The sequence below is a fragment of the Dryobates pubescens genome, chromosome 15 (genome assembly GCF_014839835.1).
Source record: "Dryobates pubescens isolate bDryPub1 chromosome 15, bDryPub1.pri, whole genome shotgun sequence".
In the NCBI taxonomy this organism is placed as follows: Eukaryota; Metazoa; Chordata; class Aves; order Piciformes; family Picidae; genus Dryobates; species Dryobates pubescens.
This window is the reverse complement of record NC_071626.1, coordinates 3,049,662-3,077,428: the sequence shown is the minus strand read 5'-3', so window position 1 is coordinate 3,077,428 and position 27,767 is coordinate 3,049,662. Positions and strand designations below refer to the sequence as shown.

Here is a 27,767-nt window from a genome sequence, read left to right as displayed (position 1 = left end):
AGAGAGTATGTGCAGCAAGAACAGGCTTCAAAAGCATTGGTCCCAATATGTGTCTTGAACACAAGCCCTGTGAGGAGAGGCTGAGAGAGCTGGGGTTGTTTATCCTGGAGAAGAGGAGATTCATGGGAGACCTCCTTGCTCTCTACAACTACCTGAAAGGAGGTTGGAGCCAGGTGGGGGTTGGTCTCTTCTCTCAGGCAACCAGCGCCAGAACAAGAGGACACAGTCTCAAGCTGTGCCAGGGGAGGTTTAGGCTGGAGGTGAGGAGAAAGTTCTTCCCAGAAAGACTAATTGGCCATTGGGATGTGCTGCCCAGGGAGGTGGTGGAGTCACCATCCCTGGGGGTGTTCAAAAAGAGACTGGATGTGGCACTTGAAGCCATGGTTTAGTTGTCATGAGATGTCGGGTGATAGGTTGGACTTAATCTCTGAGGTCTTTTCCAACCTTATTGATTCCATGATTCTATGATACTTAGCTAATCAGCTCAGAAGTTAAATGTGCAATTATGTTAATTTGTTCCTTGGTGAAGGGAGAAGGTGCTCTTCAGGCATTGCCTTATCAGTTGCAGTGTAAATACATCAACATGAATCCTGTTCTCTACATGAGTCCAAGATCCTGTATGTGTGTATGTGTGCAAGCTGCACAGTTATGTTTATCTGTTCATATCTGGGGTTTTTTTTCCTATTCTTCAACACTTCATAAAGTTCTTCAAGCTTATTTCAGGTACAGAGTGATTCTTGAGAAGGTAGTTGAGCTGTACCTGCAGGATTTATGTTGCTTGTGGGAAGAGCGTGATCTTTGTTAAGGAGATAATTAGAGTTCATGGAAGCATGTCATAGGCAATTAGGTGGTGGAAAAAAAGAATCTCCATGCTTGGTTTGTTTCAGATGTTCATCAGTAATGTTTGAATGCCTTTGCTTTTTTTGCTGTCAAAATGTCGTTATTTGGATCTTTCCCAATGTTTTGATTCAAGTGATAGGAAACAGAAGGGAAGGAACTAATTGGTATGAGTCTGGAAAACATGCTCTGAATACAGCTACAAGCGTTGGTACATTTTTTTTTACCCACATCTCCAGCATGAGAGAGATGTGATGGCAGAAGCATTATTTGGTGAATGTAGTCAGAGCTCTTGGGAAGTCCAAAATGGATTTTCATCTTTATTGCCAGCAAAGGAGAGTGGAGATACTTCCCTTCTTATTCAGAGTCTCTTGAATTCTTGCTCTATAATGAAGAGTTTGTCTTGCTGGTTCATTAGTAATTGCTGCCTCCTACCATCTCTTTTGTCAGTGGGGGGTAGGATTTCCTCCTACACTCTGGGGGGGAAAAAAAGAAGACAGAGAAAATTAGGTAGTGATAGAGGCTAAAAGGAAAATAAATTTGAGAAGAAAGAGAGCAAGTTAATCTCTAATTCTTCCATTAGATTTTGGGTGGCAAACCCCATTCTTTTCATGACAGTATTATCTATAGGGGGCCAATCAGCATCAGTGCTGCTAGGCAGAGGGTATTTCCACATTGGTCATCTGCTTGTACTTGGACTAGCTGGCCTGTTTTGGCATTACACATTTGATTCAAGCATTTCCAAATGGAAAGCTACCTGCATTCAGAAGCAGTTGCACCTGATACCTTGCTTGCCTCACAGCAAGAGGCCAAGGCATGTCATAGAAACTTAATAAAAACTTACACTGTGAAAGCTTGTAATTCTGTTTGTGCTTTGGCATATTGTGAGGACAGTAAAGGTGGCAGCACTTGGAACAAAAGCCTGAGGAAATAGTTTGTCACAACTCTAATGCGGTGGCTTGCCTATCTTTTTCATGATCTCAGCTTCTGCCTGCACTGCAGTCACAGCAGCAGCGATACCTGAGCTGGCTGTAAAGTAATTGGTTTGCATACTGCAAGCAGCAGCACCCACAGCAGCAGTCTAGTTGAATTGGTTGTGAAAAACGTTATCAAACTTTCTGTGAAGTCAGAAATGTTTCCATTTCACTTTCTCACATTTCATTTAACTTCAGACTGGAGTAAATGCATTTGCAGCGGTTAGTCAGTTTCTTGATCTGCCATTGCAAGTGATCAGCGAATGTTTATTTCTCCCTTGCCCAAGCCTTTGCTTTGCAATTTGCAAATACAATCTAAATACAGGGAGTAAAAATAGTCTGTGTCATGCTGAAGGTGAGATGTTTGCTGAGGCTGTGTGAAGCAAGAGCTTGTTTGGAAACCATGTGTTTGTTGGATTGTCATCACCTGTTGGCACGTCAGGAGTTTGCAAAATGAAGGTATTCCACTGTTGGTATTTAACTATGCAATAACAACATGTTTTACAGGAAATAATACTTGACAATCCTTGTAATGTTTCTTCCCCTCCTCTGCTGTCACACTAGTAGGTGGTTGTTTTGTGTGTTTTTTTCCTAGTGGGGGTAGGCAGCTTACAACTTCCTTATGTGTTCGGAGCAGTGCATGAGCTTAAGTGGTCACAATCTCTGTTTGAATCATCAGATAAAACAGGTTGTGTGGCATTACTGACACTTCATTCTACTGAACTAGAAAATTGCTTGGCTGTAGACCAAGCTTTCTTTTTTTTTCCCCCCTGCATCTGGAAAGTCAGGTAGTTGGTTTTCAGGAAGTCACCTTTGCCTTTCTGATTCTTTATTTCTTTAATAGCCTGATTATTTTGCCTACTCCATAGATATCAGGTGTCAAAATCTAAATAAATCTCACAATGCATCAAGTTGGAAGGGACCCTCAAAGGTCATCTTGTTCAACCTCCCTGCAGTGAGCAGAGACACCTCCATCTAGACATCTCCTTCTGTTTAAAAGGAGTTTCCAAAGAATAAGGATGATTGATGAATGGTTTGGATTGGAAGGGACCTTGAAGATCCTCTGGTTCCAACCTCCTGCCATGGGCAGGGACACCTTCCACTAGACCAGGTTGCTCAAGGCCTCATCCTACCTGGCCTTAAGCACTGGCGGGGCAAGCTGTTCCAGTGTCTCACCACTTTTACTGTAAAAGATTTCTTTCTAATACCCAGTCTAAATCTGCCCTCCTCAACCTTTAATCCATTCCCTCTTGTCCTATCACTACAAGCCTTTGTAAAAATCCCCTTCCCAGCTTTCTTGTACACTACTTTCAAGTACTGTAAGACTGCTATAAGGTCTCCCTGAAGTTTTCTGCAGGTTGAACAGCTTCAACTCTAGCAACCTATCCCCATAGGGGAGGTTCTCCAGCTCTCTGATCTCTCTGATCATCTTCGTGGCCCTCCTGTTGTCAGTCTGATGTTCATATGGAAAAGGCAAATAATACTTACCAAAACAGAGAAGGAAGAAAAAGTAAGGCCTTTTCAAGTGTGAAGAATGTGAAGTTTATGTGTTTAGGTTCAGACAACTAAGATGTTGAAGGTTAAGATGTAACACTAATACATTTGTTGATTCTCCATTTAATATCATAGTATTGTAGTATCGGTCAGGGTTGGAAGGGACCACAAGGATCATCTAGTTCCAACCCCCCTGCCATGGGCAGGGACACCCCACAGGTAAGGATTGATTCTTTTGAATCAGTACTTGGGGTGAATATTTGGGTGGTTGGTACGGAAACTGAGTCAATATTTCTGATTGATGTGTCATTCACAAAGTTTAACCAGAAAAGCTAAACCAGATGTGGTCTTTGTTTTTCAAAGGACTTGATTGTGCCTATCTTTATTATGATCCCTACTCACTTCAGCTCTTCATCACAATAGCTAACTTGATCCAAGTTTGGGAACTTCAGACAATAGAATGGAATAGAATTAACCAGGTTGCAAAAGACCTTTGAGATCATCAAGTCCAACCTATCACCCAACACCATCTAACCAACTAAACCTTGGCACCAAGTGCCTCATCCAGTTTCTTCTTAAACACCTCCAGTGATGGTGACTCCAGCACCTCCCTGGGCAGCCCATTCCAATGGCCAATCACATGATGCCTTACGTGGCCTGGAAAGGATTGGATTTCTTACGTAGCTCACTTAGCATCTCTCAGCATTAAAAATAGATCTGTGAAATTCTTGCAATTTGGGGGGCAAATTTCTTATGGTAAATGTGCAATGTTTGGTATTTAAATTGATAATGAAAGTGGTGACTGATGTTTAAACAAACTTTAGCCTAACCTCAAAGAGGAAATGTTAAAAAATCAGTGCAAGTAGAGGAAAAGATTTGAAAGTACTAAAAGAATTTGGCAAGATTTCAGCCTTACAGTGGCTCATTTCTGATGCTTTCAGTAGAAGCCTGAGCCTCAAATTTCTACTTTCCTTTTCCTTAAGGTTTCAAATCTTCATTGTAGCTTTGCTTGCTTGGCTCTCTTTCTTTGCTTGCTTGAAGGTTACTTTGGGCAGAGCAGGAGAACTTCGTCTCACATATCTAGTGCAGTCAAGAATAAGTTGTGACACACAAGGAAGTGTAAATGAAAGAGCAGAAATGCATATTAAAATACCCTTACATAAGGAGAATATTTTTAAACTCTGCTGGCTTGGTGTGGATTTTGTTAAAGGCATTCTCATATGGTCCTGTAAATACATGCAGTTAAAAATTAAGATGGTCTTCTCTTGAGCATGAGACTTGATCCTGTAGAGATCATGGATTGTTGAGAGTATAAATGCATTGGCAGTGCTCTTTCTTACTTTGCTTGAAAGGTTTGAGGGTTGTTTACTGGGTTTTGTTGGTTTTACTTCAGAGCCTGGTTCAGGCTGCGTGCAGTTCAGAAGAGCTTTCACGTTTTCCTTTTTTAATGCTTTTATTCAAGAAAACAAAAACAAAACAAAGAGGGAAAAGAGACAGAGAAAGATAAGCACACACGGAAAGATCCTGCTACCTCCAAGGCATATTCCACCTTCTGAAAATGCTTTTCTGTGTGCTGTCAATCAGAATGGAATCAGACCAGAAGCAACTGTAAAATGCATTTACTTCCTTCCTTTGTTTGAGTAGCAAGATGTTAACATATGGCTTTAAGATTTGATTTTACTACTACATAAGGTAAAACAACCATAGATTGGGTAATGGTGAGGAAGATGGAAAAATGGCTTCTAAAGCCACATTCTTATGTTGTGCTTTTCTGTCAGGCTTTTTAGTTGAATCTGCAGCAAGGTAAACTGTCCTGAAAATTGTGAGTCAAATTGTGAGCAAAATTGAGTATGTTTCTGTAGCAGTGACTTCCTGACCACTATTCCTTGTTTGATTTTGATTATTCAGCTCTGGAAACTTGGCATAGCAGCACTGAATCCCTATTTGTCTGGGTTCCATGTAAGTCATGCAGTAGAGAGAAGTGAAGATAGCTTCATACATTTGTCCAGAGCAAATCCTTCTTTGAAGATTAGTATATAAGCATATTCTTTGCATTATTTCGTTTCCAGGAGTACTGGTTTTGATTATAGTCTTTTCAGCAGTAGCTCTGCAAGTACAATGAACAAAGTGGCAATCTATTTTGTTTCACTGTTTTTCTTTTCACATCTATCCATTCTTTAGCCATACCTGCTAGGCAAATACTGCAGCTCTTGTAAACAGCTCTACCTTCAGTAGTAACTTACTTATTCCCAAGTAGTCCTGTTTTGTCTCTTGCTGATCACTGAAGTTAATGTAATTTTTTAAAAAGTTAAGCATCAGTAAAATCAAAAGAAAAATCCACACTGATCACCATACAGTCTTTAACTGTAGTATTTTTTTTTTCATAGTAAAGAAGAATCTTCTTTGCTTCCAAGAAGGGATGATTCTTGCCCTCTGCTCTGCTCTCGTGAGGCCCTACCTCATGAGAACTGGATGCAGTATGGGTACTGCACCCAGTTCTGGTGCTCCAGCCTAAGAGGGACCTAGATCTGTTGGAGCTGATCCAGAGGAGGGCCATGGAGATGAACAGAGGCTTGGAGAACCTCCCATATGGGGACAGGCTGAGAGAGCTGGGGTTGTGCAGCCTGAAGAAGGGTCCAGGTAGACCTTTATAGCAGCCTTCCAGTACTTGCTGGGGGCTGTAGGAGAGCTGGGGAGGGACTTTTTACAAGAGTTTGTAGAGACAGGATGAGGGGCAATGGATTGAAGCCTGAGGAGGGCATATTTAGAGTGGATATTAGGAAGAAATTCTTTCCAGTGAGGGTGGTGAGACCCTGGAACAGGTTACCCAGGGAAGTTGTGGATGCCTCCTCCCTGGAGGTGTTCAAGGCCAGCTTGGATGAGGCCTCGAGCAAACTGGGCTGGTGGGAGGTGTCCCTGCCCATGACAGAGGCATTGGAACTAGATGATCTTCAAGGTCCCTTCCAACCCCAACCATTCTATCAATGATGAGTCAAGAAATCAATTCTGCCATTAATATTTTGGCTTGAAGACCATGTTACTGTGCAGCTTTAGTGTATTTGTCTTACTTTAAGGATTATAAAAGAAAAACAAACAAACCAACCCCACCAAAAAAACCCAACACGAAAGAATCCCCAGGCTAGTAGTTTCTTGGATTGGAAATTTTAGTTGTAATTCATTCCAAACCAGCTAGGAATATGCATTGTGACAGCTCTGATTTATGTAAAGTATCAAATCTTCCTGTCACTTTGGCTGAGTCATATATTTCTCTCAACTTTTTTTTTTTTTTTGTTTTTAAAGCTATTTCAAATTTAAGAAACTGCTAGGCAGGGTACAAGATAATTGGAACTAATAGCACACTTCAGTATTTTTACTTGAATAGTTTCAGCTGCCTGAAATTTAAATTGGCCATCTAGGCTAAGGGGCTGAGCGCAGATGGCAGAGTAATGGCTGGCTAGCAGTCTGCTTCGTAGCTGAAAGAAAGGACTGCTCTGATTTCCCAGCCAAGGCAACACACTGTTAAAAACATAGGCTACAACAATTAAAACCAAATTCAGGGCAAGCTGTTTCAGAGCAGTAGAACACATGATACTAAAACTGGGTTAATAACCTGTCGGTGTTTTGCATAGGCTTTAAGATATACCTGATTTGATAACAGTGATCAATATTTGTGCAGCACACACTGAGAATGTTAGCTAGAGCATGTGTAAGTAAGAAGTTTGCACACTACTCTGATTTTTATTTGTGTAAGAGTTGCCATTTGCTCCTAAGCTAGTTTCCTCACATAAATCATGGCAGCTATCTTTTGCTGGTTCTGAACAAGAAAGGAATTATTATTAGTGTGCCTGCAGGGAATGGGTTGCAATTAATTCTCTTCAAGAGCCATTTTGAACATTATAGAATCAACCAGGTTGGAAAAGACCTTATTTCTGGAAAACAAAACACCACAATTCCTTTTTGGGTTTTGAGGACTTGTGAGAAATCTGTTCTTAGTCTTTATTCTTTACCTTAATTTCCTTGGTTTTCATCGTGCTTGATCCTTCTTTGAGAATGAGCTAACTGAAGAGTACCAAAACACAGCTTGCATAGTTTATTTGTGTCTCTGAGGAACTGGACCAGTTTCTGTGGCATCAGTAAGCATCATTCCTTGTACTAAACATTCAGATGATTTTTAGATAGCAACATTACAGTGACTTAAGGCTTGTTGTGTACAGTAAAGGAAACCAGAGATGATCTGAAGCTCTGATGATCTTAAATCTTGTTCTCTTTTAAAGACTCAAACCTGCCATAGGCACTTAAGAGTTCACTAACTGGATGTGGCAAATCATTAGCATATTTTGTGATGGAGCAAAAGCGATGCTAAATCCCCTCTCTTTCTTGAGCTATTTTTATAAGCAGGCTTCACAAATACAAGCTTGCACCAGCTTTGTCCTTTACCCCTTGGGTGTGCTTTTTTAGGATTCACTTCTGAATGATCAACCCCTTGAGACTAGATACTTTGCAGATGTCTGACTGGTGTGGTAAAGTTAAGTAAAAAGTAATAATCAGGGCATTAAGTAAACAAGGGACTTTTGTCTTGATTGAATTCTTCAATTCTTGCTCCTGTGCAAGACAAATAATCCTGGGGAGTAGGAATAATTTGCTTTTTCTAAAACCACTTGAGATCTGGCAAAGTGAAGGTGTGGAAAATAGCAAATTTCATATTTTACATTAAATCTTCTTCAGCTGGTGTAAATTTTGGAAAACTTTCATTTACCACTGACATTTAAAGCAGGACTTTGAGTCTCTGAGCTGTCATATGTTGGCCTGATGGTTCTCCTGGAAGCTGATAGGGAGTGTTAATGTATCCAGTGGGAAAGTAAATAGGTCAGTGATAAAAATTGAATTACCTACAAATTACTAAGTCAAGTAAGAGTACTGGCCAATAATTTGACTTCTTGCAAATCCTTGTTTCTTTGATGCCTGGAATAAAATTGCTTATGTGTCTGGAGGGTTTTTGGTTGCTGTTTGCTCTGAAAAGCTACCAGTACAGCTAGCTTTACATGGGCTCCAGCACCTCTGCTCACAGCTTCACCTCTAGCAATAGCAGACTTATTACTCTCACTGTGGGATCACCCATCAGTACACACTTGATCCAGCATGTAACAACACTTCTGTTGACTTGATCAGAGCATGCCACAGTGCTGCTTTTCATCTTTGTGGTGGCTATGATGGGACAGTTGATCCTCTGTTCAGTGGAGGTTTGGAACAGAATCACACTCACAAAGTGTTTTGAACAGATTCATATAGAGAAGGCAGTGACCTCTGGTGCTGTGCAGCACGTGAAAGTCTGGGCTTTTGATCTAGTAAGTAGCCTGATGCTTGGGTTACTGTCTTGAGATGTAGATCAAGTCTCTGTCACTGTTTTCCCTTTCTGTTGGTGAGGGAACTTGTCACATACAGCTTTTACTCCAGTCTTTTCACTCCTTTTCTTTTCAATACCTTGTAAGTCTCCCCTTCAGTTTCTCATCCCTTGTTTTATAGTTGGCATCTGTCTGTCATTCATTGCACATTGCAGTTCCTTGCTTAAGCTTCATTCCCTAGTGGCTCTAGTCGCTTTAGCATGGAAACATCAATATATTTTTAGCCTTAAAATTTCTTTTCTTTGCAAGGAGGAAGTTACTTACAATGGGAGTGGTGAAATACTGGAACAGGTTGCCCAAGGATATGGTTGAGGCCCTGTCCCTGAAGACATTCAAGATCAGACTTGATGTGACCCTGCGCAGTCTGATGTAGTTGGAGGCGTCCCTGCTCACTGCAGGGAGCTTGGACAAGATGACCTTTGGGGGTCCCTTCCAACCTGATGCAATCTGTGAATCTGAACAAAAGTCTATTTTGGTAGGTGTTTAAATATTGGTATGACACTAGCAATGGAGATAGCTGCTACTTTTTTCCCCCTTATGACTGCCTGGTGCTGGAACATTCTCTTCAGTAGCTCGGATGCTTTAATGCAATTGAGGACTGCTGAGCTGAATAGACAATTGAAATAGCTTTCATATAAATTATAATGTGGACAGCAAAGGTTGAGCTGTTAAGCAGTAATCATCACAATGAGGTTAGGATTGTGTGGTGCAGTTCTTGTTTGTGTACTTGATTGGTTGCCACCTTCAAAGCTTTCTGTGTGAGATTTTCCTGTTTCTCTTAATCTATTTGGTTTCAGTAATGATATACAAAGATATGTTTGGACTTGTTACTGCTCTGAAAATGGAACTAGGTTATCTCAGCAACCACTCTCTTCAATTTAGTAAATTGAGTCTTGATTCTTGGAAACAACCTTTGCTTTCTTTAACTGGAATATGGCTTATCGGGTTTGGGTAAAGCAAAAGTGAAACTGGTTCTGCTGCAATTTTAGTGGGACAGAAAGCATTGCATACCCACCACATTTGCTGCCATCATCAAGTTCCTCTTACAGCTTGTAGCAATGAAGTTAATGAATGCAGAGGGGAAATATTTCATGATCACATACCAATTTGTTTTTTATTTCCTCATGGTCAATAACCACAGTTTAAACCCTGCATCCAAGAATAGAGGGAGCTCAGTGAACAACCAAAGCCCTCTTGTTTCCTGAAACAGTTTTGTGAACATTCCTTGCTTTACTACATTATGACTTTGGATTAGGTCTGTGGTGAATTCTTTTCTCTAGTTTTAGGTTTTCCATAATTCAGTTTGTGTCCTGAGCTCTTCACCTGCATTTTATTTTGGAACCTCTCCAATAAGAATACATTCATAGAGGTGAAAAATACAGTTGTTGGGATACTGTCAAGAATTAGCAGAACTGACTGTAGTATCTGTAGTGCTTCCTTAGGGATGCTGGAATTGAATCACTTGTCCTCTGTGTGCAGCAGAGAAAATAAGGTAAAGGTGATCCTAAGGAAGTTCCAAGCTAAGAAGCTACTAACTGCAGTAGAGGAAGGAGAGCAGTTTAAAAAAACCCACAACAATCCAAACTCAGCAGCAATGGCAGTTCTCCATTAGGCAGAAGGCAAGTTCATGCATGCCTGACCAGGTCAAGGCAAGAGGAAAGCGTCAACCTGTAGTCCTCCTTTGGCAAGATATCTCACAGTCTGTGATCAGTTTGTGGGGGTAAGAAGATACTGATATCCCAAAAGGCTGTTGGAGCAGGGAGATAGTCCCAGATGCTTGAAATGACAATTAAAACCAAAACCAAACCAAGCAACCAAAATAAACAACAACAACAACAAAGAGTTGTTGTTGATGACACTATTAATGGAGTCAGCTGCTATTGGACTGCAGATTAGCTGGTGTCACCCAAATTGTGTATTTGTCATTTAGTTTCAGAGTTGGAACCCTTGTCTGGGCAGTGTCAGTTATCTGGAGGAAGAACAATATGTGAGACTGTGTAAAAGACACAGAGGGAAGAATTGTCTGCAGAGGCAAAGAAAAGAAACATCAGTGATACAGAAAGATCTTCAGCCTCCAAATTTGTCAGTCTCCAGTTAGGGTTCTTGCTTTCGAGCCAGCAGTGACAGTTGTGACAGCAGTTGCCTTATTTTGCATGTTCAAATGAAGATACTCTTTTTTCTTTTCTCTTTTTTTTTTTCCCTCTCCTGTTTTTCATTCCTGCTCCTTGGAAGTACCCTGAAAAATACCTTTTGTGAAGCTTGGCAGGATGAGTGACTTTGGAAGTGGGGTGTTGCTGCAGGAGAAATACAGAGACGGGAAAAGAAGAATCTGCATGTGGTTATTGTGTGGTGGGAACACAAGGGCCTGAGAGGATGAAGGCACTTATGCTGAATGCTTTTACTTACTTTCATATTCATTTGTTCTTGTTTTCCTGTGTCATCTTTCCTTAACAGCATTTGCTGTTGTCCTGTATTTTGTTCACAGATTGCATTTATTTCAGATCTCAGTTTTTGTTTACCTAGGCTAAATGAGCTTAAGGCAAGACTGAGTTTTTCAGGCTACCTCTCTGGTACACAGCACTTAGATCATGCTGCTCCCAGTGAGAACAGTCTTACCTTGCCTTTGATGTGCACCAGTGATCAGTGCTATACTTCAGTGGTGATACTAAATTGGCTTAAACAGGCTCATGCTTTTTTCCCCCCTCTGCCTTGAAAGCCATATTGCCACCACCTTTTTGTTGCCAACATAGCTGTTTGCAAAGCCACTTGGCAAACATATGTCAAAATTCTTTTCCAGGTTGTCAGCTAGATAATAATTTGCATTAGGAGCAGTGTCAGTCTGATGTGTTTAGTATTCTTGGAAATGGATACTGACATGATCCATGTGTGCATATCCAGCTGACCATGAAATGGCAGCATGAACACCTCAGACAGCTGTAGCAACATTTGTCTGAATGTTGAAACAGAACAAATTGGTCCCATGCTGAGACATCTTGACTGCTATATAAAAATTAATACAGCAGAAAAATTTGTAAGTGACTTCCCGTCTGGAGATTTTTGTCTTAGTGATGAACCTCTGAAGTTGTAGCAGTTACAGAACCGGAGAAGGGAAGAAAAATCAAGAATTAAAGAAAAAATACTGAATTTATAAGTTTATAAGTTTAGTAAGTTTATAAGTTTAGTAAAAGATGTTCATTCATTTACACAATTTTTTTGAACCACAGTTCAAAGACTGTTTATTGCAAAAAATGAGTTTATTTACTGCCCTTTTGGAACTGTCACAGAATTGCAAACTGGTAAGTGCTGGAGATCGAGTCCGACCCTCCTGCCAAGGCAGGTTCACCTACGGAAGGTCACACAGGAACACATCAAGGTGGGTTTTGAATGTCCCCAGAGATGGAGACTCCACCACCTCTCTGGGCAGCCTTCTCCAGTACTCCAACACCCTTAAATTAAAGAAGTACCTCCTCATGTTTAGATGGAACTTCTGTTCAAGTTTGTGGCCCCTTCAAGTCCTGTCACTGGAAAAAAGCCTGGTCCCATCCTCCTGACAACCACCCTTGAAGTACTTGGAAGCATTTATGAGATCCTCCTCAGTCTTCTGTCTTTCAGACTAAAAAGGCTCAATTCTCTCAATCCTCCCTCAGAAGAGAGATGAAAAATTAATTTCAAAAGAGACATAAAGAATTACCTTTAAAATATCTCAGTGGAGATATTGCACATGCTCAGCCTGACTCTGAGAAATTTGCTTAGGCTGGTTTGTCTGTCAGTAGTTACTTTTCTTAGTTGTAGCTAAGGTATTCTGTTCTCTCTTGTTATTTCAGAAATAGTATTTGTACCACATCTTAGTCTTGTTAGAAATCCCTGGAAAAATACAGAATACTATTTAAAGTGCAGCATCAGAGATGGAATAGAATAGAATACACATCAGAGTGCCAAATCTTCCACCTTAAAGAAATCTCCAAAGAGGCACTTTTATCATGCTGGTTTTTTCCTCAGTATCTTGTGTCTCAGTGTAATGCCTTCAGTATATCAGAACTTAAATGTGGCTTATTATTCATAGTGAAGTTATTGCTGTGTGTTGTCACTGCTGTAGAACATGATCTATACGCCGTGATGTTTATAGTGTCTCCTGTTCACTAACTGAAGACTCTTCCTGTGTTGCTGTCTTGTGCTTTCTTCCAAAAAACACCAGCAAAAGAAACCTCTCAATGACTGGGAAGCAGCTCTGTTTCTCTTGCCTTTTCTAAAATATCTTTATGTGCATAAAAATGTAAGAGAAATGCAGCCAAAGCTGTCTGGTTTTAAACCGCTTCTGACCCTTTGATGTTACTCACATGCACAGCCATGTATGCATACAATAGTTATGGAAGACTTTGGTTTTACTTTTGCCTCATAGGCTTCATAGAAGCATGGAATCACAGAATTGTTTTGGTTGGAAAAGGCCTCTAAGACGATCAAGTCCAACTTTCTACCTAACACCACCGTGGCCATTAAGCCATGTCCACAAGTGCCATGCTGTCTTTCTTGAATACCTCCAGAGATGGTGATTCCACCACCTCCCTGGGCAGCCTGTGCCAATCCCTGACTCTTGCAGCAAAGAAATTTTCCCTAATCTCCAACCTAAACCTCTCCTGGCACAATTTCAGGCTATTTCATTTCATCCTCTCACCTGATAATAGGGAGAAGACACCAACCCCCACGCCTCTCTTTCTGGGTTGTTTGGTGGCAGGGGTTTTTTGTGTTCACAGATGTGTATTGAGGTTCAACAAATAATGAAGGAAAACATTTGAAATGTGGAGGGAAAAGTGTGAGCTGCAAGTTTGCAGGAATTGTCCCAGTTAATTGTAGAAAATGAATTTCTCCTAATGGCTTTCATTTTGTCTGCAGCTTTAACAGTTGCAAAGCTTTTTTTCCTGGCGTGAACTCTCTTCTAGCTCTCGCTTGGTGGTTAATTTCCAGGCAGGCTATGATAAAGTTTCCTCAGCAGCTTTCCCAGTGTAACTAATTTCTGTTTTAAGGGGAAAAGGCCAAAACATTTTCAAGATTCTGTTTAGAAACTTGTACGAAGTTTGTTTATCCACATCAGGAGTGACTTTAGTTTATATTGTTGTGGTGTATTTGTTGTGTCTCGTGATTCAAGAAGTGGAAAGTGTTTCCCTGCCTTAGGTCTTGATTATAAATACAACTTCTTTGTGAACACAAGAGCAGCACACATTGAGCTCTGCTCCTGGAAGTTAAGATGCTTTCAGGACAGGTAATGGTGGGCTGAGAGCTGCTGGAGACTGAGAGAACACTCTTGAGTGTGAGATTCTTTGATTTGGTGCCCAAATGGTAGTGGAAAAATAATCCAGCAAAGCAGTTTATAGTTTTTGAAAGCTCATGCCTTTTATTAGTAGACATTCTGAGGCTCTCAAAAGATCTTAGATGCTGTTTAGCCCTAGAACTAACATTGTCTTGAGCCGAAGACAATGCTCAGTGTTCTAAAGACTGCCTCATTTGCAAGACTGAAGAAGGCGGTCCCCAGAAGCGATGATGACTGCAGTGTTGTATATGTCACTAAAATAATCTCAGTATTAGTGAACAGCAGGTTTTGTGTGCATAAGTTTGTTTGTTTTTTTTCCCCTGAAGGCTCTATTGAGTCTTTATGCTTATTAATCAAAGCTAAGAAAACTGCAGACATTGCTTTTGGTTTCCAGTGCTTATTTCATCGTTTGAGATGGAAAGTTCCGTGGCTTGCTGGTTATATATATGCTGCATCCATGTAACCTGGTTTCTGCCTTCCCTTTCAAGAGAGAGAAGAGTTTATGGATCTGATGGCAAATGCAAGAAGCTTTGCCAGGCTGCTCACTCATTTTCTTGGCTCCAAAGTCAGCCAATTTAACCAGACTCATACTGTGATTATTTTTTTTCTCTTGGCTTTTGAGAGAACAGAACCTTTGATAATTAACAGGGAGCTATTAATCAGTACAATCCATCTAGTCTAGAGAGATGTACAAAGTAGAATGTCTCTGGGATTTTCTTTTTAGCATTGCTTCTATCTGTATGGGGGAGACTGTGTACATTTTAAAGAATGCAGACTTGCTGAATGAAGATAAGCATGAGACTGGGGGAAAAAAGACTGCAGGATTTCACCCTTTGGTCAGATTTGGCTTTCTTGCTTTTAAATTCAGTGCCAGTAGTTCAGTTAAATATGCCTGTAGCAAAGATTAATGTATTTGTTAACTGAGATGAGTATTTCTAAAGCCACTGTTTAATTTCTGCCTTTCTTTAAGATGAAGTGATTGGGGCGGAGGGGCTGAAGATCAGGAAGAGTATTCACAACCTACATTAAATTAGGACATGCCAATTTCTGTATATTTATTCTCAGAGACTCTTCCAGGTGATGATCTAGATCAGGAGCTGAATATAGTTGCTCTTTGGGGGGGGATAAGAAGTCTGAGATGACAATTTAACCTTTGTGAATACCTTCCTGCCTCCAGATTTCAGTAACTGTTTGGCTGTGATTCTATATGTACAGCAAAAGGGGTTTCACCTCAAAACATTGGTTGGTTTTTTTTTCCTTAAGGAAAAGGCTGTGAGGATCTTTCTGCCCTTTTTTCACTGGGAGGTCAAACTAGGCTGTGATATTTGACTTGACAATTCTTTTTTGTTTCCTCAGTAACAAAAGCCTTGCTTGTCAGATGTCACTTACATCTATACAATGGCAGTTCCTTGACGTAATGCAGCATAAAGCATAATCACTTTTAAGTAGTTCTAAAGACCAAGCATAGAAAAACACAATGTAATTTTTTTTTCCCCCCACTGCTGTGAACAAATGTGAGTTGAGACAAATACAAAGAACAGATGTAATGAGTAAGATGCAGGGCTTATAATCCATTCTTGTAGAGCAGAATTGTGATTGTAAGGAAGTGCATCTGTCTTAAAAGTGGATTTTACAAGTGGTTTGTAATACCTGATAAATTATCCATATATTACTCATGAATGTAATTAATAGTTTGTTCTCAATCTACTTGATTATGTGATCAATAGCTTTTTTGGGGTAATTATTATTTGGGTAGATTGAGAACAGTTGGAATCACTGTGGGAAGCTGCTTTTCTTTTTAGATTAAGGGGACAATATCCTTGGCAGGTGTTTCCTGTTTCTGGTTTTAATTAATATTGTTTGCAGTACTCTAAGCTTTTCAAGCCTCTCTATCTGACTATTATTATTATCTCCAGAAATACATGTAAATTAGATGTCTCTGAAATTATTCATGAAGCCAAACAAGTGAATGATGCAGAGATGACGATGTGCTTGAAAATATTTGACTGGCCTGTAACTGGTGTGATCAAAATGCTAGTGGAAGGCTCAATTATTATCTGTTCAGATTTGAAAGACACAGTGAATGACACCAAGGGTTATGGCAATAATTGACAACTGTGTTGCTGAGGACGTGTCGAGAAGTAGGGGCCAGGCTCTTTTCAATGGTGTCCCGTGACAGGCCAAGGGGCAGTGGATACAAACTGGAACACAAGAAGTTCTGCCTCAGTGTGAGGAGAAAATTCTTTGCTGTGAGGGTGCTGGAGCCCTGGAGCAGGCTGCCCAGAGAGGTTGTGGAGTCTCCCTCTCTGGAGACTTTCAAGACCCACCTGAATGCATTCCTGAGTGACCTGCCTTAGATGGATCCTGCTTTGGCAGGGGGGGTTGGACAAGATTATCTTCAGAGGTCCCTTCTTGGGAAGCTGCATGATGGTTGGACATGATGATCATAAAGGTCTTTCTCAACTAAAACAATTCTGATTCCATGATTCCAAATGTGTTTGCACCTTCTTCTATCCCAGGAGTTCAAATGGAGGGCTGTTAACCTGCTTTCTTCAATGTCTTGCACGTGTGGCTTGAACTGAACTCATCCTTAAGGGCCCTGCTATGCCCGTGCTGTTGTTGTTTACTTACTACTGTTACACAGGGTTTGTCCTGTCCCTTCCTCCTTCTTTAGCTGACATCTTCAGATAATGATTTTTTTCAGAAGAAGCACTGGCTGTGGATGGTTGGAAAACACCTGCCATGTTGTAAAGCAGCTTGTAAAAACCATCAAAGGGCATCTTCAGTGTGTATCTAAGTGGAAAATTACTCTTCAAATGCTTCATGGCTCTGTAGATGCATCTTTATGCAATATAACATCTGGAAACAGAAGAGTCAGCACTTGGTCTGATTTGAAGCTTGTTGAAGTTGAAGGACAGGTTCCCACTGGCTTCAGAGGGCTTTGAATCAGTAAAATCTTAGGGAGCTTTTGGTGTTTGTGACCCTCCTGAGACAAACAGGTTAAAATTTAAGCTATTAAACAGCTTCATTGCTTTTGAAAATTTTAGCTGCATTTGCTTAAAATTGCAAAGATGAAGGACACAGTTTAGGTTAATGGTGTACTAACAAAGCACAGGTAGGGGTTGGAAGGGACTTCTGAAGGTGAGTGGTCCCATCCTCCTGACAGCCACCATTGAAGTAGTGATTAGCATTGCTGAGATCCTGCATTGACAAGTACTGCATCTGGGCAAGAGCTGCCCCATGGATCAGTACAGGCTGGGAGCTGACCTGTTGGAGAGCAGCTCTGAGGAAAAGGATGGGGAGTCCTGGCAGACAACAGGATGACCATGAGCTGGCAGGCTGAGAGAGCTGGGACTATTTAGCTTGGAAAAGAGCAGGCTGAGGGAGGATGTTATTAATGCTTACAAATATATAAGGGGTGGGTGTTGGGATGATCATGGGGCCAGACTCTTCTCAGTGGTGCCCAGTGACAGGACCAGAGCTAATGGGCACAAACTTGAACTCAAGAAGTTCAAGGAGGAACGTTTTTATTTGAAGGGTGCTGGAGCACTGGAACAGGCTGCCCAGAGAGGTGGTGGAGTCTCCATCATTGGAGACATTCAGAACCCTTCTGCATGTGTTCCTGTGTGACCTTGTTTTGTGGACTTGCCTCGGCAGGGGGGTTGGACTTGATGATCTTCAGAGGTCGCTTCCAACCCATACCATTCTGTGACTGTGATTAACTGTGATGGCTTTTAAATTACTTTGAGAGCAAAGCAGGAGTTTAAAACTATAGAAGCAACCTGAGCTAATGACAGCACCTGTTGGAAAATACTTCTACAGGCTTCAAGGAGAAAAGAGAAAAATGTATTCAAAAGGTCAACTTTAGCATAGTTTTCAAGGATTCAGTTGTATCACCAAGGTTGGAAGAGACCTCAAAGATTATCGAGTCCAACCCTTGTGTTGCTTTTAAAGATAAAACTATCAAGTGGGTTAGGCTGGAGCTGCTCTGTGAGAAGCAGCAGTTCCTTTAATACGTTGTCACTTCCTTCATCTCAGTGTAAGGCTTGAACCAGTGTGTCTCTGCCAGCTTTTCTGGGTTGTATCAGATACTCTCGTATCAGCTTGCTCGTCCTCGTTCTGTCTGCAGAAGCCTAGAACTTGCATTAGCCGCATTCCAGTGTACACATCTATCTGCTCTGACATCTGAAATATTTGCTTTGGGTATGACTTAAATCAGAGAAGAGAAGTTTGCAGACTAGGACAGGCAAACAGGCCCTGTTTGTAAAGCTCAGAAATCGAGTGCATCTTCTCCTCAGAGTTGGCAACAGTTTGGGGAGCATCAGGAGTCTTACTGCATCTAATCATAGCCATTAGAGGTGTACTACTAATTGAGTGACTCTTTGGGGGATTTAAATTAAATTTACTGTTAAATGGAGAAAATAAGTATGCAAGTGGCAAGAGCTGGCAAAAATTGATAGCAAACAATTTAATATGGTTAAACCGAATTAAAATTGGATTGTCAGTGAAATTGCTGCCATTTTAGAGAGGCTAGCTGTGGGTTGCACAGACCATATCTCAAAGTGCAAAGGTTCAGCAGATTCTGTGACTTAAGAGTGAAAGAAAAAGACATCAAAAAGATAGGACATTTCCATGTGTGCCCCCTTCCTTGCCCCGCACGCATCCTTTGCACATCTGAATTGGCAAGAACACTGATGCTTTAAGGGAGGAAAATGTGCTTTCATATCAGTCTCTATTCCTTCAACCCCCTCCCTGAATTACATTTCACTTGAAGGCAGCTTTTACTCTTACAGATTCCCACTCCTCATTCCCTTTTGCTTTCACATGTTCAAAATCAAGCCCTGAACTTAATTGTGAATCTTGGTAAAAATGGTCCTTCAGCATACCACGAAACCATTCTTTACCATGAGATATTTTTTTTTTTGCCCTACAGTTAGCAAAGCTTTTGCTTTTGTATTAGTTTGACATTTCCAGTGCCTCTCAGAATTTTTGAATCCATATGTCTGTTGATTTATATGTAATATTCCTCAACAGTAGCCCTTTTGGATATAGAAATTATGTAGGCTTAAACATGCATGAGATCAAAAGCCCTGTTTCCATGTAAAAGCATCTAATTCATTATTTATTTATTTTTTCAGTTACAGCCCAAGTGGAAAATTGGAAAGAAATTGTTGTGCTGTCAGGTAGCTTTAGGGCATTGCATAGCTACGAATGGCACATACCCTTTGTAGAGAACAGTACACATAGGAAGATGGAGGTTGCAAAGAGCACTGGAGGTGGATTGAGTAAAAGCACATAGAAAGAAAGTATCCTTCCTATTGTTTTTGTTTTAAATAGGTTTTTAAGAGCAGCATAATCCATCATTTTGGGAAAGGCTGAAATAAATGCAGAAATAAAGCAGTTTCAAGTAAGGTCTTTAAAGCAGGTCCTCAACTGGAAAAGTAAATGTTCCCATTGGACGGTTCTCCGAGTGCAGTTTCTTAACAATACGAATATCCTGCTTTTGAGTGAGAGCAAAATTGTTTGTACTGAGGTGTGGCTTTGTTGCACATCCACCAATGCATTCAAAGGGCACTTTGGAAACTGCCAGCTTGACTCTGTCTCCAGATCTCTACCCAGTACCTAGCTATTTCTGGTTGTAGTAGCTGTGGTTCTCTTAAGATATTTCCTCATTTTGTAATCTCTCCTTCCCCTTGGATGCAGCTGCTGCTTTGCCTGTGATTGTACTGTGCAGCTCAGACTTTGGGGCTTAAATCCCAAATGTCTTCTTTTAGCCACTCTTTTATGTTACTGTCCTGTGTATCTAGTCTTGTCATGGTTTAGTTGATTAGATAGTGTTGGATGATAGGTTGGGCTCAATCTCAAATGTCTCTTCCAACCTATTCTATTCTATTCTATTCTATTCTATTCTATTCTATTCTATCATCCTCTTGCCACCAACAGCCACTTCCAACTTGTTCCACCAATTTGTTCTCCTTTTTATTAGGTAGCCTCTAAACAAAGAGTGAGCTCTGCAATCAAAATGTGTCTGCTTCTATATTCATAGCATGGTTTGGGTTGGAAGGGACCTTAAAGATCATCTAGTTCCAACCCTCCTGCCACTGGCAGGGACACCTCCCACTAGACCAGATTGCTCAAGGCCTCATCCAACCTGGCCTTGAACACCTTCACGGGGCGGGGGGATGTGTGTGCATCCATAAACCTCCCTGGGCAGCCTGTTCCCGTGTCTCACCACCCTTACTGTAAAGAATTCCTTTCTAATTTCCAGTCTAGATCTGCCCTCATTGTACTTCAACCCTTTCCCTCTCATCCTGTCACTCTGTTTAAAGGAGGACATTGAGGAAAATGTTTTCATTTTTTTGGTGTGTGATTATCCATTTTGGAGTGCAAAGAGGAGGGTGTAAGAAAAATCTGTGAGCAGCTCAAACTGCAAAGTGTGCTCTGCTTGTGTTTGACACTGCCAGTGGGATTCTTGGAGAGCATGAACAGATGAGCAAGTTACATGAAATAACATCTCTGGTGAATTATCCATATGGAGAAACAAAGGACAGAGTTGTGCTTCTTGTCATGTGAGGGCAAACATATGGCTCACTGCAAAGCTTACTTACCAGCTTAGACTCGTGGCAATATGTTTTTCAGCCTGGACCTTTGTTCTTATTGCTTGTTTGCCGACCACTTTCCATAGAGAAAGTGCTTCCTACATTGCTCCCAGTTTAGTCTTCCTGCCTGGCTGGAGAAATGCCCATTTCAGCCCTTGTTGTCTAGTCCTGGCTGTTTCCCTAGGTGGCACTTTGTTTGGGATTTGCTTTTGGTTTTAAGACTTAAGAGCGGTGTTCCATTCCTCCTTTGGTGAAAAGGGCAAAATAGAGAGAAGTTCAGTAACTTCTTGTCCAGAAATGGGCTGAGATAGAAGGGTCCAGCCTTCTCTTCCTCAGTGGGTTGGGTGAAGGAGGTTGTGGAGGAGGTAACAAGGCACACACTGATCAAGTTTTCAGATGACTGTTTGTTTTATTACTGCATTGTAAAATTAGTCATCCACATAGGTGTTCTGTTTTACAAAAGCAGTCAAGATTCTCCTTTTCCCTAACAAATTAAAATTGCAACAATATCCAGGCACCTAACTCTTAAGACATTCTTCTTCAGTCCAGTAGAGTGATCTTGCTTTCAGGGTGTTCTTTTAAGGATAACTTGCATCCTATTGAATCTTCCGTAAACCTTCTGCATTTTTATGTGAGGTAATTAAATTTCATTTTCTGAGGAACTGAATTTTTTTTTGCTTACTTTTTACTTTCTTTTTTTCTTTTAGGCTTCCTTAAGCCAGAATTAACATTGATAGAATGAAAAAGTTTAAGAGAAGACTTTCCTTAACCTTGCGTGGAAGCCAGACCATCGATGAATCACTGTCTGAGCTGGCAGAACAAATGACCATTGAGGAAAACAGCAGTAAAGATAATGGTAAGGCAGACCTTTCCCTTTCAGCCTCCCTTCAAGTGAGCATTGTTGGGTTTTATTTCAGTTTTCACAATTGCATGGACTTCCTCACTCATTTTATTTCTTTAACTTGCCTTGCATTTGACTAGCCTGGGTCTTTGAACAGGTTGATATGTTGGTGTGCTTTGATATTGAACTCTTCTGTAGCTATTTATCAAAGGCTGCCTAGATTGATAATTCAAGTATGGTGTGCAGCAAGTATCACAGATGCTCTGTCAGAAGACAAACCCATTGTGTGAGCTTAGAGGGTCTGACATCAACTTCATATGGCTTCAAATTCTTTTCTTTCTTTTTAAATCATGACATAGTAATGTGATAATGGTTGCTCAAGTATTACAAATCAAACTGTTTGTCATTGATGATGCAGTGCACTAGTCTGAGAATTCTGACAACTCTTCACACTTAAGGCAACTAGAGACATTCAGGATGACCAACTTGCCTGTGTAATTCTTACACAAGTCTTTGGCTGATCCCATAAACATACTAGCTGCTATACAGTCCACATGAATGATACCACTTCTGAATGCAATCTGCTGTGACAGTGACGGGAAGAACTTTTGCTTTTGATGCTTTGTTCTGTTGCCTCGGCTGCAGCACTTAAATCATATTTCATTTTCTATGCTGATTAGTGTTATTTCTTACTTTCCTGACATCTAAGGTTTTCTGTGACCTGACTATTTCCCCCTTTCCCCAACTATTTTGCACCAATACATGATTTTGAATTGTCCCACTGCAAACTGATAGGGCAGGGACATTTGAGCAGAAGGACAATGGAGTTTGCCCTGCAGACTTTTAAAACCCTATCCAAGATTTGTTGCATATCAAGCCTTTGAAAGCTGAATTTACCTTTGGTAAAACAAAACTATTATTGGTTTTAATTTTTGCCCCTAACCCCTGGTATGTTCATTGCTATTACCCTGTCTTCATTATGAGCCCTGGCCAACAACTTTTTGTGTGTTGATAACCACAGGTCTACTCTGACAGCATAATTCTAGTACTTTTGCACTCATACCTATTAAGTGTTTTCTGAGATACTGAACAGTTTTCCCATGTGGTTTCATTTGTACTGCCCTTTGTTGCTGATGGATATTTTGTTCAGACCTGTGTACACTTCTGACAGATTGATTTTATTATGCAAATAAGTGCTTAGAATGTTAATTTCACACAGAAAATTTTCACCTGCATCAGTGAATGTAATGACTTGGGTTGCTGAATTAATTCAGTTGAAAACTCGATCCAGGAAGAGCAAAAAGATTTTAGATCATGCTCTAGGTGCCAGCTCAAGGGGCAGAGGGCACAATTTGTTCACAGAAGTGTGAGCTTACACCGTGTGTGAATCTATTTGAAGTTTGTGATGCTATCCAAGATGTGTCTCAAGCAGCAATACTTAGATGTCTTCTGCATGCTTGTCACTAAACTGTGACAAACATGACCTCTCAGTAGATACTTCAAGTGATAGAAACACAGTTCAAGGAAACTAATCTAATTGCAGAGTTGTTATTTAGCTTTTAATGCTCCTTTTATTTTGCTTTCATTATTTCATTGACCAGAAGGAGGCTTATGTGCCAGTGCTCTGGTACAACACATGCTATGCTTGCAACTGCAATATGTTGTTAATGCCTTGGAGTATCTCTGGATGCACTGAGTTGTTGTTGATCCTCTTGAGAGAGGAAAAATAATAAATACAAACTGTCCTTCTGCTATACAGAATCTTTGACTCATCGTTTTATGCCATTTAAAACAATTCTAATGACATTTGCTTCCTTTTTCTGATACTTCTAGGATGCACCTGGTAGTATCTGTTCTACCTCTGGTCTTGCAGAGATGAACAGGATACTACTTTGTGGATTTTTGTTTTCCTTTGGTTTTCTTTCCATTTTCAACCCTGCTTTGTAAGGAAAGAAGGGTTAGAAAATGCTTGCTACATCAGCTAGTCCTCCTTTTCTAAAGGAGACTCTTAACTTTCCCACAGATCAAGGTATTTTGTAAGGAGCACACCAGAGGAATCAGGGTTTGAGCAGCAATTGCTGCACAGAACAGCCAGGACCCAAGTTCTCTTTTGGTGAAAGATAAGTTTGGTAGAGAACATTCTCTGAGGAACAAAAGTCCTTCAGTGGACATTATTTTGCCAAAAGAGAAGTGCTTTAGTGAGAAAGGTTTGCCTTGGTATCTCAGAGAACCAGAGTGTGCCAACTGTAAATGTCCAGCTGGGACACATAAGAGGATGGAGTCTCTTGAAGAGTAGTTTATAAAGTGATAGCTGCATTAAGATGTTGAAAGTGCATCTTTAATGTGGTGATGTTGACCTCAGAAGGCAGGAGTAACCAGCTTCCTAGTTTTGCTTTTAAGAAGAATAAACAGTTCCTTTGCCTTGTGGAACAGAGAAACACAGTGTCCCCAGTTTGCAGACTTTGGATGTGTTCATAAAGAGACTTAAAAAACACAGTCCAGTAAATCAAAGGCAAGCCATTATCTTGATCTACAGAGAAAGTCAGGAATACAAAAACTCTTCAGAAAGTGGTTCTTCATATGTGGTTTGCTTTACATCATGAACTTGAGAAACGAGAGTTGAAGGGCGCTGGAAGTGTTCATCTCGCGCCAGAAGGCAAGGATAGACCCTGAGCACCGAAGGCCTTCCACTCTCATTGTCCAGTTTGGGTTTTACTTTACATTTTATTTCCTAGTAAATCCCCCATCTTGTCTCCTGCTACTCCATTCTGATGACTGTTTGCTGAAGGATGCAGTTTTATGCACACTAGCTATTATTTTTTCCTTCCTGGAAAATGGCTGTTCCTGGACTGTACAAGTTGTGGGGGCCACCTCCATAGAAACCCAAAATCTCTGCTCGCCCTAGGATCCACGCTCATCTCTCTCTGATTCTCCCATACATCTCCTGGAAGAGCTTTATGGTAAAGTTCCTGGTCAGGTGTAGATCACATGCACAAAGCACCAGGGACCTTTCCTCCTGGTCACCCTTTTGCAGTAGTTTGTCATGTTCAGCCCCCTGCCAAATATTTCCCCTCCTAGAGCAATTGCCTCCAGTTCTAAGCAACTGCTGCTGCAATCCTGCGACCCACTTTGTCATCAACTCCAGCGCTGAGTGGGTTGTTTGAAGATGTAGGGAACAGAACTCCTAATGCAGAACAATTTGCCCCATTTGTAGCTCACAGGCATAAAAATAGGTGGTTAACTTTTTGATCTTTGTGGTGCACTGATGCCACTGAATCAGCTAACCTTTGTAGGCAACCTCATTTCGTATACAGCCTCCTTCATCGTGTGATGGCAGTACAATCTCGGTATGCATCACTCATCATCCATAAGCAGCAAAATGGGATTAGCAGGGATCAGCCCACATTGTTTGCAGTAGCACAGAGCTACTGCACTGAATGTGGAGTAACCAACAGCTTTGAGTTTGGGTTTTCAGAATACCATCAAATTACTTAGTGACCAGAAACCTCTGTGTAATTAAATCTGCCTTACAAATTATGTTCACTGTAATTGGCTTCTGGGTGTGGAAGCAGCACCAAATCAGATGCATAAACCATTAAAATAGAGGGGCCCAGGGAAATGCCTGATGCACATCTGAAGCCTTATGAACTGTGGACTGTATGAAGCATACTTTGAGCTATTGTTTTATGGAAGTACAGAAGCTTTTCATGGTCTCTGATGTTTCACTATATAAAACCAATTAGTTGGATTGGTTGATTCTCTCTCCTTCTGTCTTGCTTCATGCACACTAACAATGTGCTGGCTTGCTGGTTTCATTGTGGGTTTTACCTTCATATACGTATTCAATACACTAAATGGTAACTCGCAGCAGTTGACAGCTAAATTTGCTCTGGGAGATTTTGCCTTGCCAATGACATACTAATGAAATTGGGCTAGAAGTGTCATCCAAATCATGCATGTTTAAAGCACAATTAACTGTGAAATTTATGCAAATACTTTGAACACACAACCAATGTGCTCTCTAATGAAGGCGAAAAAAATGGGACCATGTTGGCTGATGCTATGAAAAAGCCACACAAACTCCAAGCATGCTTTTAAGAGGAATTATGAGATATGTTAAAAAAAAAATATATACATCCACAGTAACTTGGAAGAGCATTCTGGTTTTATTTCTGTCTCTAGATGCATACCTACGTGCATACTAAAGCCAAACAACTGAGGTTCTGATTGAAAGGGCTCCATTAATTTCTGGAATAACATTTCTCTCCATTTGGTCTGTTGTAGCTCAGTGATGTGATCATAGGATCCAGACTCTCCAAGCACTTGCATAATTTTGTTGTAATTTTACAGGTGTGAGTAATAATGGGAGGATCAGCTACAGTAAAGTGCGTAAGTGTTCTTTAGGTTTAAGGCCTTCACATAACTGATAAGGGGGATGAATGTTTATAAAGAATGGCCACATTGCACAATCCTGTCTCAGAACGCCCCAATGTCTTTGTCATCATTTCATATCATCTCCAGTGCAGCTGAGAAACTCCCATTCCATCTGCTCTGTGTGATTCCTTGAGTATGGAAGGAAAGCCTCGGTGCAACATATTTTCAAGACGGTGTTCTTGAGTTGAAAATATGAGCACAGAAATACTTTCTGATAAGAAATGAAGAACATTTCTCTGGTGATACTGGAGGAAAGTATCATTATAAAAATATCAAGGGGTGGGGGGAAGAAGAAATCCTTAAAGGTGCTAGGACACCTCATAAATCTATCAAGGCGGGAGAGGGGGGCAGGAGGAAAGAAGTCCCTAAAGGTGCTAGGACTCATTCTAGGAGCTACAGCTTGCTGCAAATAACTGGCAGTTGTCACAGCTAAATGGTGAACCTTGTGCTGTCCCTTACACTGTGCTGCTGGTGTTTTGATTCCAGTCTGTATGTACCCTCTGTGCTGTGGCATACCTAGATTTCTGGTTTACTGTTCAGTATGGTTTCTCCATCCCACGTCCGCTGCACAACATAGTGTTCTTTCTTCCCTTCTGTTTTAATTTGCTGCTTCCCACAAAACCTAGAGGCTCTATGCCTATGTGGAGTTGCTTATAAAGAGAAATGAGCATGAAAATGCAGTGCCTGAAAGCATGCTACAGAGACCTGCAGTCTTGTGGGGGGAGTTGTCCCACATGTGTTTTTCTTCAGAAGCAAAACAGGTTTGGCAGGAGAGTGTGATGCTTAGATGTAGAAGCAGATTCTGTAAATGTACATAATTTCTGCTAGCCTGGGCTCACTGATGGGTATGTGGAGACTTGTCCTCAAGGGGCATTCAGATGGACTTGTAGGTGCAGAAAACTCAACATGCATGTAACTAGCCAACACAGCTAACACTGAAAATAGGGAACAAAGAAGCCAGATGCTGTCTTGGCAGTGTAGCCTCACAGATGTTTGCCTTGGGAGCTACAGGGCAGTTGTGTGTGCTGCTGCAAGGATGAAGGGACCAGGGTTACTTGTCTATGATGGCAACTTGCATTGATTTAAATTGTACCTGAAATAGTGTTCTAAAGGATTTGGTGTAGTGTGATGCCTTCTGGAGTTACACTTTTTAAAGGGAAGATGAGTAACTGAAGGTGTGATGTGTGTGTGACTGGAGGTACAGGGCTGCCATGCTTAGGTTTTGATACGTGAGTGGGCAGAGGGGCTGGAAAGTTGCCTGGTGGAAAAGGGCCTGGAGGTGTTGGTTGACATTTGGCTGAACATGAGCCAGGAGTGTGCTCCACTGGCCAAGAAGGCTACCAGTGTCCTAGCCTGGATAAGGATTAGTGTGGCCAGCTGAAGTGGGGAAGTGATCATGCCTCTGGATTGGGCACTTGTGAGGCTGCACCTTGAGCACTGGGTTCAGTTTTGGGGCTTCCTCTTTAAGAAGGACATTGAGGGGCTGGAACATGTCCAGAGAAGGGCAATAAAGCTGGGGAAGCATCTAGACAACAAGTCTTAGGAGGAGCAGCTGAGGGAACTGGAGAAGGGGAGGCTGAGAGGAGACCTCATTGCTCTCTACAGCTACCTGAGGAGAGTGTGTAGTGAGGTGGGGGTTGGTCTCTTTTCCCTAGTATCAGATGACAGAATGAGAGGAAATGGCCTGAAATTATGCCAGGAGAAGTTTAGGTTGGAGATGAGGAAAAACGTCTTTGCTGCAAGAGCGGCCAGGGATTGGCACAGGCTGCCCAGGGAGGCTGTGGAGTCCCCATCCCTGAAGGTGTTCAAGAAATGTGTGGCCATGGCACTTGTGGACATGGTTTAATGACCATGGTGGTGTTGGGTTAATGTTGACTTTAT

General features: G+C 41.2%; 1 protein-coding gene across 3 annotated transcripts in view; it reads left to right on the top strand.

Moving 5' to 3' along the window:
* Positions 1–27,767, top strand: part of CDK17 (cyclin dependent kinase 17) — a 91,868-nt gene that overhangs the window by 15,901 nt on the left and 48,200 nt on the right. The window contains exons 2-3 of one of the 3 annotated variants that reach the window (XM_054168109.1): positions 21,319–21,467; positions 25,803–25,841. In XM_054168109.1, the coding sequence (XP_054024084.1) occupies positions 21,350–21,467; positions 25,803–25,841 (157 nt within the window). In that variant the 5' untranslated portion in view covers positions 21,319–21,349. Of the gene's footprint in view, positions 1–21,318; positions 21,468–25,802; positions 25,842–27,767 lie in introns of those variants that run through there. The other 2 variants (XM_054168110.1, XM_009899327.2) reach the window with 2 other exon arrangements.